The following is a 14006-nucleotide window of genomic DNA, read 5'->3' as shown; positions in this document are numbered from 1 at the left end:
TATCACTCCCTAAACCCACACTAGTGGCCAATTACCTATTCTGAACAGTATTCTCCACTCCATAGATTTAAAGTTTACACTGTACAATTTCTCCTCTCAGAATCACAGAACAATTCCATTTGGGTGCGACCTCTGATGACACACCCCCCACAGAAAGACAGCAAACCTTCAAGTTAGATCCAACTTCAAACTTAACTGACACGCTGGGGGTCACATCCAGCGGAGTTCTTCCAAGTAACCCCAGTGATGGGAACCCCCTCAACCTCCTCTTCCCAATAGGAGACCCACAGCTGCCAGGAGAGGAATGGCAAGATACAATCACCTGAGATTTATTTTGTGAGAATTCTTGCCCACTCGTTATAGCACTTTTGCAAGCTCCCTGTCTGTTTTTCTATTCACAACAAATCCACCACAGGCAGAGCCAAAAAATTATTCTCATCACCAGCTCCCTAAGTACTTCAGATTTGTGGTGCACAGAGAAACAGCTCACCTTTGCTCCATGACTTCACACCTCAATGCACATGATCCAAAACTCTGCTGCTCATAAAAGAACTGTGTCACTCTCAGCAACGTCACCATCCATGCATTGGCCTACCTCATTTCTCTCTCTGGTACCTAAAACGCACCAGGTGTCCCATTTAACCAGAGAACTTGTGGAGATCTTTTGAGGAAGGAGAAGTTAGAGCACAATCAAGAGGGCTGGGAGGGGTAGCCAGGCTGAAACCAGACCTGCACGCACAGAGATGGCATTTCAACCTTGGTAAGGGAAAGCTCAGTGGCTGAACAGTATCGCCACAGATCTAATAAAGAGTAAGGGATCCTATGTGTGTCTACTTGCAGGCATGGTTTGCTTAGTTAGGTTTGAACAGGCATTATACAGAGAATGGGATAAGTGAGGGTGATGGGCTAAGACTCAAATTTTGCACGGATGTATCAGGAAGCTGATGAACAAGAGTGCACTGACATTCAAAGGATATTTTGTGGAGGGAAAAAGAGAGTCACCTGTTCAAATGCAGTTCTTTTTCACTTGGAGCATGGTGGATGAGTGACTCAAGTGTCCTCTGAGATGACTCTGACACAGTAAGCACTGAGCGTGGAGCTCCACGTAGCCAACACGTACTTAGTTTACATGTTATCATAAAAAGCCATAAAGGTGACTAGGCTTCCTAAAAGCTGCCTCCAGAAGATTGCCAAGTAATGCAAGTTGATGCCACAAGCACTCTATGCCACTTTCACAGTATCACATTCCTTTCAATACTGCAGACAAATCTCAGCTCAAGAACTCTCCTCATGACTCCTCAGCCAGATGGAAGAGGTTACACTTTCTGCAAAGTCACGGGAGTTGGAGAGCACTCCATGCAATTCATATAGGCACAAAAAGGTTTTCTTTCCTTTCTGAAAAAACAGTATTTGCAGAATCTGTTTATAGATTATTGTAAACAAGCTCAGAAATAGAACATAATTGTACTTGGTGTTCTAGTGAAGCTGGACTGCTCTGTTTTATGGTGGTACTGCTTCCTCCCCAAGAGAGATGCATTGTGTTGCTGATACACTTTAAGGTTTTCTTTCACATGCGTTCAAGACATACCTTACGTGAAGCCCAAAACACAGTAACACCTGGGTACTCTCCATAAACTCCTTGTCCCAGATTGCTGCTTACTTTTGGACCCCTCCCCATGAAAATGCATGGTCCAAAACCAAACTGCAGCTGACAGAAGGCCTCCACTGGCTTTTAGTGCATCTCTGGATGCAACAGCACCTGACTGGCTCTGAAGGGTCCCACAGAAAATCCCAAATTCCCACAAAATCTACTTTTTGGAAGCCTATTAGTATACTCTGCCCTATACTCGGAGGGCTTATCACATGGTGTTCACTAATTCGTTTTTCCCCAGCAGCCTTCTGTCCTTACAATACAAACCATTTCTTTTCACCTTGTACTGCTTTATCAGCTCCTCTATTCCGTACCACAAACTTTTAAGCAACAAATGTGTAATAAAGCAAGTCAACAGGTATTTCAAATAGCACATTAACATCTTCATAGTGTTACTGACTACATTTTTTGTTTCAAAATTTTCTTTTCACACAATTTTACAAATGAAAGAGCACTTGAAGACATAACAATGCCCATGCCGGCAGGATTCTTGGCTCACATTTTACAAGGTGACTATAGAACAAGGAGGCAATACCTGTTGTAAAGTAATAGTTAGAATCATCTGTGCTTGTTCATTATCAACAGAAATTAAATCCTTTCTATTTGGGGGTGGAGGGATGAAATTGCAAGCAGTTCGCTTCACACGGCTGAGACAGGTCTGGGGCTGAGTTGAAGGCTATGGGGTGGAAAACAGAAGGAAGCCTAGTCTTAGACAGTTACATATGGAAAAAGACAGCAATGGCGTTTGAAAACTTTCAGGACAAAACTTTCTCGGCTTTTTTTTTTGGAGGGGGGGAAATTGTTTGTGGTTTGGTTTTATTTAAAACTGAAAAGCAGTAACAGGATTTAAAACAGGAAATAAGTTACTAAGAAAGTTTTGGAGAAAAAAGTTATTTATCAGATTAAATTCCATTGATAAAATAGGAGACAGGCTCTCTCCTCGTCTCCTTTGCTCTCAGGCTTCTATCACAGTTATCAAAATTGGTACAACTGGCAAAATAGGGACTAGCAAAACAGAAAGAAGTGAACTTATTTTGAAATTATATAAAGCCTGAAATTGTTCTGTCCTTTTTACCAATATTCAACTCCAAATAAGAAGGAAGGAAAACTCCATTTGTGACATGGGTCCTTGTAACAACTGAATCACAGAATATTAGGAGTTGGAAGGAACCTTGAAAGATCATGCAGTCAGATCATCCCCCTGCCAGAGCAGGATCACCTAGACCAGGTCACACAGGAACGCATCCAGGTGGGTTCTGAATGTCTCCAGAGAAGGAGACCCCACAACCTCTCTGGGCAGCCTGGTCCAGTGCTCTTTACCCTCACAGCGAAAAAGCTTTTCCTTATGTTCAGGTTGAATCTCCTATGCTCCAGCTTGCACCCATTGCCCCTTGTTCTATCATACCACCACCTCCCTTACCCTCACAACACAGTGAGACATCCTGAGGAAAGGGACAGCCCCATGGTCCTGCTCCCTAGAACTGCTGGGGGAGGGCAGGGGGACAGACCATGTTTTTCATGGGAAGAATCTTACTCAAATCATTACACTTATAAAGACTCCAATTGAACAGGAATGCAGAAGCTGATGAGCTTTTTCCAGCATTCTGCCAGACTGCTATAAAATGCCGGCGAACTGATTTGCTCAAGGATGAGCCCGTATTTGCTGTTTTGTCACACAGTGGGACATTTCAGCTGCCTCAGAACAACTGGCAGAAGAATAAGAGGGGAAGGCAATGGTTAAACAACCCATGAAAACTACCCTGACTTCCACTTAAGAGAAGCAGTTATTTAGTTTTAGTCATCAGTTTTAGTCCTTTTCAGATGTAAAACAAATGGTTTCTCATGTCTTGGGGTTTTTTGAGTTCCTCTCATCAGAAGGTCTAATGAGATTATTCAAACTTGTCAATTAACTACATACTTCTATGAAATCCACACCTGCAGTTGATACTAGTCTGTCTTCTTTTTTTCCCCTCTAAAATACATTGCAAACCACCCAAAATAATGAAGTATTTATTTCTGAAAATTATCTTTCATTAAACATGAGGTGTTTGCAGCTTTGATTCCTACCTCAGTAATTGTTTTAGGAAAATATACATATTTTATGGTACTTTACTGACATAGGTTAATTTTAAGTTTTATAAAGTTTAATGCTATTGATTTCTACCAGGCCTCCTGTTGTACAGTGCATTCTATATAGTGGAAGAGGAGGAATAACAATACACCTAAAAAGCCCTCAACTTTTAGCAAGACCCTTATTACATAAGAAGCACTTAGGGAAACTGTTAACAGCCTACAGAGTTAAACTGTATTTTGAAATGAACAACTCTCAGAAAGCTTACTGACCTCCGATGATTCACTAAGGACTATTTAAACTAAAACATTCATGATATAATTTGAATTAAAACTATTCAGCTTTTTGTGAAAAAATATAGCCAGAGGATAGGTCATGGTTTAACTCTCTTTAAAACAGTTGCTAAACTGTCATCAAGGACAGTGCAAATCCCATTGCTTTCCTTAAGATACTCTGCATTTACTGGAAGGTATCAATGTGACACCTGTTTTTCAGCAGAAAAGGGAAGAGCAAGCTGTTTACTCAAGATCCCCTCCATTAAGATACAGCCAGATCATGTTAGGGGAGTTGACAATTTTTCCTCTAAATAGTCAAGGATCATTGTCCTCAAAAGTCAGCCCCTCCAATTCCAGCTGGTGGTAGATGAATTAGACCCTGCTTCCCTCCTGGTAAAAGATAAAGCTGTCTTAAAATTTTACAGTAGGTGAAAAGTTAAACTTTTCTGTATTCTGTTCTTCAGATTCCAAATTCAAATCCAGATTTGACAAAAATCTTACAAGAAAAAAAGAAAGAGCTTGGAAAAAAGATGCTTTTGTAGAGTGATCGCTCCATAAACCTTTACATCAAACGTCCCCGAAAGTCACTGTAAGAGACCCAGTAAAGTACATAAGCCTGCTAGAAAAGTGAAGAGGGAAAGGAAAAACGGATGGGATACTAGATATCTGCAAAAGTTATTTAACAGTGTATTCAGAGGATGAGTGTGGGCAGCCCTGCAATACCATCCTATGTAGCACTACTTGTTCATGCTTTTGGCTATCTTAATCAGCTCTCATTTCTTCATTGAAACATTGGCATCTTCATTGGCTGTTCTCCTGTCACTTTAAATTTTACACGGCAGCCAAGCACACTCCTCGTACTGACAGTCAATAGTGAATTTGCACATCCCTACACAGAACCCAAGGTGTCATGGTCCTTTTTAGGTAAAGCTGCGCATTCAGTCCTAAATGGAGAAGAGTTGACAAAACACACATAAAAGGTGCTATCAAGACAAACAGAGCTATGGAATCACTCCTGAAAGCCATCCTAGACCCCAGCCAAGGTATCACCCCAGAAATACCTCAAAACAAGAAGCCAGAAAAGAAGTTTTAGCAGTGACTCCAGATTATGAAAATGCCATGATGGTCCTCCCTGCTGACAAAAATTACCACATTTATGTCCTGTACCAAATTTACTGTAGACCTTCAACAGCAAATCTCTACATCTGCAGCCTGTGCCAACACCTTTATTTTGGTCATCTCAGTTCAAGACTCTTACCTGGCAATATGCAGGCACTGCTAACTGATCTCAGCAGCAGTGCTCATCTAGGAAAACACTAAAAACTAAAGAGCAACAGCTGAAATTAATTCTTCTGTTCCCTCCCCATTAACCATAGCACAGTACTATAAACAATTCTCTAAAGCTGCAGTCAGATCATTTACCTTCATCATTTGGTTTATTTAAATAAATGCCATAATAACAGCAACCAGTATCCAAGTCCTACGTGATGCCTGACATCAGTTTGGAAATACTAATTATGCAGCTGACAAACAAGAAGAGAAGAAATTCAGGGAACTTCATTAATTTGAGTCTTAGACTCAAAATTCTTCTTATCCCTATGTAAGAAAGCAATGCAGGGGAAAAAACAAACAAACAAACAACAAAATTAATAGCATGGAAAAGACACAGTGACTGACTGAAAATGGAAGATATTCTCAAGATATTTGCTAAAATAGTCATGATGCTCTCCCATCACTACAGTCAGAGCAAGTCAGCTGTACTGACAGGAAACAAGAAATCAGAAATCACCAAACAGACCCAGCAGCCTCAGTGCCTTTCCAAAGAAAGTGTCTGCATGATAGTACAACATATGGAGAACTGTATTAAATTAAAAAAGATACCAGTAAGAGTGTAGACAAAAACTTTCAATAAAACATGCTGGCCCATGATCATGGGCATTTCTGGAGCTCCTACTGTTTATTTGTATTACCACTTAATAAATATCAAATCTGATCCATGTGATACTTTGTTTAGCCACAAATTATAACAATACACACAAAAATTCAGAATCTGATCTCTTTTCAGGGCTATGAAATTACCATTTTAAGCATACTCAGTCTCTCCAACAATAAACTTTAAAATATTCCTTTTTATTCTTCACTCTCTCCCACAAGTTAAGGCTGGGTTTCTTTAGAAAATGGCAAATCAGACCAACAACTACCAAACACTGAATTGCAGCTAAGCTGGACAGTTCACTTTGTCATATGCCTTTCAGAGTGACTGATCTTCACAATATTTCTGAAATACTCCATATTTAAACACTTACTGGCTGAGGAAACCCAGAAGGGAGTGGGGAGTATTTAACACTTCTAATAACACAGATGTCACAAACTTAGAGGATCTCTGTAATAAGTTGAAGGGGACACAAGGATGGTGCTTAATAGGACACACCAACAGACTGGCTGAAGAAAAGTAAAGAGGAAGGAAGGAAATAAAAGACTTCAAGAAAAGACACCTTTTAATGCCAATTTCTTCCCTCAAATGTCAGCGCTAGGGACTGCCAGTATTTCAGCCACACCTAATATACAACTGGACGGGGCCTTTTTGTGTTGTTTGTTTTAAACATACATGAAAGCATTAAACAATCTTTAGAAATACCAGAGAAAAAATGCTGCTTGAATTGTAACAGCCTACAATAAATAACTTTGTATACGATTCCGCACTTTATATCAAAACATAGCATCAGCTCCATGAACTGTGTTTGCACATAAAAGAACATTTTTCTTAAGTCTAAAAAAAGTCAGCCTCCGATGACTGTATGTCAAATGGAAATGTCAGTTGCTTCCACAGAATGCCAAATCCTACGGGTTATATTCCCGCAGGACTTACCCAAAATCTGAAATTCCAGCACGTTATTTTTGGTTCAGGTTCTGGGTAACTACCACAAAAGTTTTAAATACAGGCCTCTTGTACATAATTGTCTAAAACTCCGAAGCACTTCTACAAATCTCCTTTTCCATGGCTTGCATTTGAGGGGATTGGAGGCTATTAAAAGGTCCAAAGAAACACCACCAGCATGAAACATTTAGAGTGAACCATCCAAATTTCCATGACAACACCTTCAGTGAGTTCACCTGATTGGTACTACAGCAGCAGACCGATGGTCCAGTAAACGTAGAGGCATGAATAAAAGTAAGGTACGGGGTTACAGAGCTCCTTGAAATAAACACACAAATGGCCCAAAATGTCTGACTGGAAAAGAAAGGGGCTGTTCAGCTTAGCTCAGCTTTGCCACTTTCAGTAGCTGGAAGCATGCCTGTGTAACAACGCACAAGCAGTCTCTTCTCCCTATACCTACAATTTCACAGCATATCCGTACCAGAAAATCTTGTTTGGTTACTGCATATCAAAGGCTCCCCCCGGAAAAAAGGTATGTTTCTTATTAGAGTGATGACGCTGTAAAGGCACAAAAAGAAGCATTCTCATGTCCAAAGCCAGAAACTTCTGAGTTGGGAAGAAGCTTCCAGACATTTCAGCCAAGATGAACTTTTGTTTTGGTTTGGTTTTTAAAATGTGACCATCAACACATGCACGCTGCACTGAGAATGGAAGGCAATGTATGTTTTTACTCTCTCTTCACAGTGCTTCTGTCAGTGACAGACTGAAGTCCAGCTCACAGAAACTCTGGTCAACCTCTTCAGGCCCAAAATTCTCAGAAAGCAGTAGCCAAAACGTCAACATCCCAATAAAACAAAAGTTCTCTGCTGGGCTGCCACTCCTCGCATCAGGGCTGGCTACTGGAAAGCCGTGATTATGCTGTTTGTCCAGTTTCTCTAACTGAATTCCCAAGTACTGTATAGGTGTGACTGTGTCACTATTTTAATTTGGACCAGGAATGTCTTTGATTCAGATTATCCCAATACACTTCCTGTGCAGCAGATCGCGTTATGAAGCTGTCTCAAAGAGCCTGAACTGACGTTCCTTCCCCCAGTCTCTGCTCTCTGAGCTACACTGCTCTTCCAAGGTCTGCTGCCTCACCTCCCCATACAAAGCTTTGAGCAAGCTCCTATTTGGACACATCTCTTGCCATATTTTGTGTATATTTACTGATATGTAAAATACTAACAAAGCTAAGGCTGAGATTTGTTGGTTGTTTTCCCTGTCATTGTCATCCATGAGTATTTCAGCTTGAACAGTTAAGCTGTAAAGGCTTCTAATAAAAAAAATATAGCCAACCTGGAATTCAAGTAATAATGTTTCTGTTGAAGACTTACTTGCTAAGTCACTAGTCAACCTCAGTACACCAGTCAAGCCTGGCTCCTTCAACTTTAAGAAGTCTTTTAAACCATTTTATTTTAAAATCTGAAGTATTTATTAGTTGGCACAGTAAAAATGTTTCAACATCCCCTTAAAGCAGAGGTTTCTCAGAAATGCTGTAGTTTCTGTATTCAGGATGATAGGAAATAAACTGGAATTGTCGTGCAGCTCTGTGAGTGAACCTCTGAAGAAAGAGGTGCTTTGCCAAACTTTTCCCTTAAAGATATTTCTACCTGGGGAACCTAGAGCCAAACTGCTGCTTTTGTGTTCTCAGAAACACCTCTAGTGCACATAAAAGACTGCTTCCAAACAAGCAGGCTATGATGTAAAACAGTATTTTAGATCATCAAGTGTAAAGCAAATAAAGTTAAACTGTGGTCCTTCATATATGGCAAAGCCCCAAACAAACCCTTAGTTGCACCATCCATAGCTGATGGGACCTGGAGTCTTCCCTGATCCTGTGGTGTTTACTAATATTTTTGCTTTAGGTTTGGGCCAAAACACGTTAACCACAAGAAGACAGTTGATAGCACCGATTTCCAGAGAGCTTTTCAGCAGAGGAAAGTAAACCATTTTTGAATGGAGCCTAAAGTTCCGATTTAAATTGCAGAAGAGAGGACCTGTACAAAACAGCAAGCTCAGCCACCTCATCGGGTGTGGCTTGTTGTTAAATCTGAAGGTCAACATGAACCCAAAAGTAGATACTCATAAGAAATTAATTCAGAAAGGCATAAACGATTCAAGAGAAAAACCTTGGTAAGCTGCAATCTACAGGACCAGGAATTTCACTATGGAAAGCCCTACTCCTTACTAAGCACCTGTAATGCACCTCGCAAATGCAGAGGACGCTGCCCTACCACATCAACCCAGCCAGATAAAAGATGTGCAAGCCAGGCTGTCTTCTGGCCCTCTCCCATCGACTCGGGGATGCCCAAGCAGAGCGGGCACAATTCAGGCCTGGCATGCAGAAAAGAAATGGAAGGATGAAGAATAAAAGCAAACATCTCCAAAGGGAACGCAACTGCTGAGTAACAGAGCGGTTGCACCGCAGGGCTGACTTCATTTCGAATGCTGAGCGCTTATTCCTCGGTCATTGCCCAGACCCCGCAGGGGAAGGTGGGGACTGACTGGCATACAGAAACAGTGCGGTTCAACTGCTTGGCGTTTGGTGATCATCTGCACTTATCTTAAAGCTGTCAGTTGGTAACAACACTTCTTCTCCAAATAAAAACTGACCTGGAGAAACACACTGAGCAGCAACCTGGCGTTCTCTGAAGGAACTGTGTGAATTCGGTGCTGCCGGCATCCAGCCCGAGAGACAAGTGAGGGTCTGTCCCTGAGCCCTGCCCACAGCCTCAGCGACTTCAGGGAGACTCACCTGCAAGTGAAACCGCAGCATTGGAGCCTCTCCTCCCTAATGACTCCCAGTTCTTCCCCAGCACTATTAACTCTCTGGTTCTTGATACAGCATCCAAGTATTCAAATTCACTTACCAAAAAGGATTATTAGGAGTAAATGCACTACCACCAACAAGGGTTGTACACCATAGGATACCACCACTGCTTATTCACCTCCCCAAAATAATTTACCATCTTTGAAATAACACAGGCTTAAAAGAAAGATAGTCTTAATAAACTTCAAGGTTTATTGGGCTTCAGACAGTGTTAAAATGCCTGGTTATAGGACTCCTTAAGAGACCAAATCCTGATTCATTTGCCTAAAATGCAAGTCATTCTCTGAGGGATTAAACATGCTCAACTTTGCTGGAAGTTGTGGGGAATAAAGGAAGGAGGCAAGTAAGTACAGCTGGAACAAAACATCGTCATAAATGAGTGTGATATACCCTGAAACAGACCAGGAAAAAAGCCAAGATCGCCCTTTCAGAACACTTCTTAAAAAGCCAAAAAAAGAGGAGAGAGAAATTTCTCAAGCTTCCTGATTTTCAGTCCCTCATTCCTTCTCATTCTCTTCCAGAAGGCAAATTAATGTCATTTGTAGCTTCTGACCTAAACTAAGAAGTAGGTTGTTACTCCCACACATTCTCCCCCAGAGATCTACTAGGCACTCTAGTATTTAGAAAATAGTAGAAATAATGGCAAACCACCACCAAAATCAATTTGAACACAGCATATTAAGTTATATTAGGGTTCCAAGGAAAATCGGTGGCATTTCCAACATTAGTATAATTACTACTTCAGTAATGGTTTAACGGCACAAGCCAAGTAACGAAGCCTTGCTGCACTGAATAGTGTAGAAACTTTTATTTTGATGCCTTGAGAGCTTCCCAGACTACAGAAATCTCAATTCTGACTCAGCAGCCCTTCAAAAAAAAACAAACAAAAACCAACAAACAACCCAACCACCTACTTCTGGCTTTGCTATAAGGAATTTCAGAGCATCTACTGTGCCTATACTCTAAAGCCTGATATTCAGAGCAGAAGAAAACCAAACTGTCGGCTTCTCAGTCCAAGATGAGCCAAGCCAGCTGGGGACAGGTACATTTTAAACCCAACCTTTTGTGTCAGTGCTGGTGGCTCATTCTCAGAGCTCTCGGTTCCCCTCAGGAGGGAACTGGGAGCACCCTATGCCCCTCTGCTGTCCTGCAGGTTGGAGGCAGCTGAACAGAGTTAACTGATCCATACCAGCAGAATCATTACAGGAGAAACCTCGATTTTAATAATGTAACCTTGCAGTTATTTTCTTTACTGGTTTCTTGCTGGTTTATAATCCTTTAGAAAAAATAAGCTGAAGGTAAACACAGCTTTTATATTGTATTATTCTTTTTTCCCTGTAACTAGAAACACACACTATGTATAAACTGCCTAACCAGCTGAGAATCTGAGGACACCTTTACCCAAATTCTCTATTTATATAATTTATTACACTAACTGTTTCCTACTTTCTATTTCTTCAGCAATCAGTTCTTTAATTCCGGTTTCTGTCAAGCTGCTTCTGAATAGAAACTTGCATTATAAAATGAAGTAAATTGTAGACAACCAGCACTAAACTTGGGGTTTTTTTAGTTAAATTAAACCTGTATTAAATATGATAGAAATAAAATTAGTCTTAACAACCATCACTGTACTATTATTTCCTACTAATGAATTAATGTTAAGTACACCATAAATCAGTAAAAAGTTGCATTTCTACCTATTTTTTTTAATTTGCAAACTGATAGCTTTGAAGTTTTTCAACTCCAAAATGGTTTACTTTAAAGTAACAGTTATTGCACTGAACTAAACTAAATATAGATTCAAATACCTCTGTGTACCTACAAAAGTGACTGTATTGTCTACCAATAACCATGTAAAGTTAGATTACACTTTCAACAAACTTTGTTTTAAGATGCTTAGTCAAAGGTTCCCCTGAAGTCAGTTGTCTGACTTTGTATAAAACCATGCAGGAAAAACAGGTATAGCTATTCTCTTTTATTTAAATAATTTTAGGAGACTAAAACAAGTCAGTACTTAAGAATTCAACATCCACTAAGTCATCATTCAGGTGGTTCAGCCAGCATCCATAGGGCGAACGTGGGCAACACCAACCCACGTAAGCCTCAAGCAGGGCTTTATCCGCCAGCCCAGAACGGGCCCCACGACCTGGCCTGGCAGCACCGCGAAACTCATCCCCAAGGAGCCTGCATGTGAGCAGGAGACAAACTGGATAAAACAGCACGTAAAAACCTCTAATGAAGACTTATTAAAAGGTAATGTTTATGCAAACATCAGGGACCAATTTTATAGCATATGGGAGAAAATCACTTTTAAGTATCTGAGGGCCTTGGGACTTGCACAGTGGCATTAAGCACTCACGTTACCGGATAGGGGGTTACTCATTTTTGAGTAACAGATGTAGGGGACAGCTTTGTTTTGAGGAGGGTGGTTTCCTCACCCCCACCTCCTGCAGTCACTCCCCATTCTGGAACAGGCCACCATCTTATAAAAACTGGAAAGGCTTACATTTGTGTTGAAAGCCTACAGCAGTAGTTCCTACATTTTTACCTATCAGATTTTGGCAGGCAGGAGAGCTTTCTCCCTTAACAAGTCTCATTTTATATTTCTAAATACTCTGCTTTTCTTTCCCTCCCCAATTAGTGCTGATGATTAACACTCATTAAAAGAATAAAACTAAACACTTGCAAGGAACCAGCATTGCAATAATTAGTTCTGAAAGCCCAGAAAGCGGAGTGAGAAGTGTGTTTCTGGAAGAGCTTCTGTTACTCGCTCTAAAAATGCAGCCAAATCTGTGCACTACAAGTCCTGCCTTGTACCTCCTCCAAGATTAACTCCTAGCTGACTAGTGGCTTTGTCCAGCTGGCAAGTGAACCATGAGGGGGGGAAATGGGCCACCCTTTGGTGGCATCCCTGAAGTACTGACTCAACAGCATCACTCATTTTTGACAGCAGCCACCTGTAGAGGAGACCGGCACGTTTGTAAAAGTCAACATGGTAACCAGCCAGCATCCTTCCCTCAGATAATGTGGCAAATCAGGCCTCACATCACTCATGAGACAGAGTCACAGCAGTGACAGCAGAGGGAACCACTTTAACAAGCTTTCCACTTGGCAGCTCTTTAAACAGAGGAAAAAAAGCCAAGTGAGAAGCGAAAATGATACATTTTTATTTTTCAGGGTGCGTCTAATGTAACACAGGGTTCTTTTAAGTCAGAATAGTGCACATCCTTCTACCTGAGAACCTGAAAAGGTAACAGTCACACATCAAGTGCTTCCCTCTTACTGCCTTCCCAGGGTAGGTATTTCACCTGGACATATTCAGGGAAAGCGATGTGTAACAGTGATTAAGCAACTGACCATTTATACTTGGCAAAACATAAGGGAGAACAAGCTTTTATGCGGTCTGCCCAGTAGGCTAGGCTGCCTGTTAAACGTCTAGATAGTCTTTTTTTCCCCAGGTAATTCCTCCCAGGAACCCCCAATTCTTGTCTGTCACACAGCTGCTTCACCCACTAGTCCTCTTCTACACTTTTTACTGTGTCACATAACAGAATACCATATCTGGCTCATTTTAAATTCAGAATGACTGTCACCTTGGAAAAAACTGGGGTTTTTTTGAAACATCAGCTAAAAACTATATAGATTCCTTTAGCTATTTCTACTGATTTGCATCCATATGTAGTTTCACAGCTACAGTGGAAAATCATACCGAAGCCCTAGACACACAGATGTAGAAGCCAGCGCATGACACACTCGTTATCATACTTAAGTCTCCCATTACAAGCTAACTTACTGCTCTTCAGAAAGTCAGACTATGACAAAAACCAGGAAAAAAGTCCAAAACAAACAGTGGGAGTGCTGTTACACATTCTCCAGAGCTCACAAGAGCGTTAAGACTTGAGCAGGCGGCAGGACCGCACCTTCTGTGCAGCGTTTAATTCCAGCTGTCCCTTTCTACAGATCCGAAGCCAGACAGAGCAGTCGGTAACTTCACTTTCAATCCCTCAGCCCAAGCCGTATTACCATTGTAACTTTACCGTGCACCGAGTGCTTCTCCTTTTCCCCGGCTGAACAATACAGCAGGGCTCTGCTCCCTTCCCACAGGCGGTTGGTTTGCCTTGCAATGAAACGCATACGGCTGCAAACTCAGGCCGGGCTTTATTTCCCGAGAGCGGAGGACGGCGGGCGCGGTGCCGCCTACCTTGGCCACCCAGCTGAACAATGGTGACATCCTACGGGCTCCGGCGCGGCGGGGATCC

General features: G+C 41.4%; 1 protein-coding gene across 1 annotated transcript in view; it reads right to left on the bottom strand.

Annotated features, from left to right (window-relative positions):
- Positions 1–13978, bottom strand: part of LOC104534324 (TBC1 domain family member 1-like) — a gene marked incomplete at its 3' end in the record, with an annotated part of 57317 nt that extends 43339 nt beyond the window's left edge. Inside the window, exons 1-2 of the mRNA XM_010182175.1 lie at positions 13785–13978; positions 11844–11931 (exon numbers count right to left, since the gene is read on the bottom strand). Coding sequence (XP_010180477.1) covers positions 11844–11931; positions 13785–13978 — 282 coding nt within the window. The remainder of the gene's footprint in view (positions 1–11843; positions 11932–13784) is intronic.
- Positions 13979–14006: the final 28 nt, after the last annotated feature.

Source organism: Mesitornis unicolor, unplaced genomic scaffold (genome assembly GCF_000695765.1).
Source record: "Mesitornis unicolor isolate BGI_N332 unplaced genomic scaffold, ASM69576v1 scaffold52773, whole genome shotgun sequence".
In the NCBI taxonomy this organism is placed as follows: domain Eukaryota; kingdom Metazoa; phylum Chordata; class Aves; order Mesitornithiformes; family Mesitornithidae; genus Mesitornis; species Mesitornis unicolor.
This window is presented reverse-complemented; position numbering and strand designations above follow the sequence as displayed.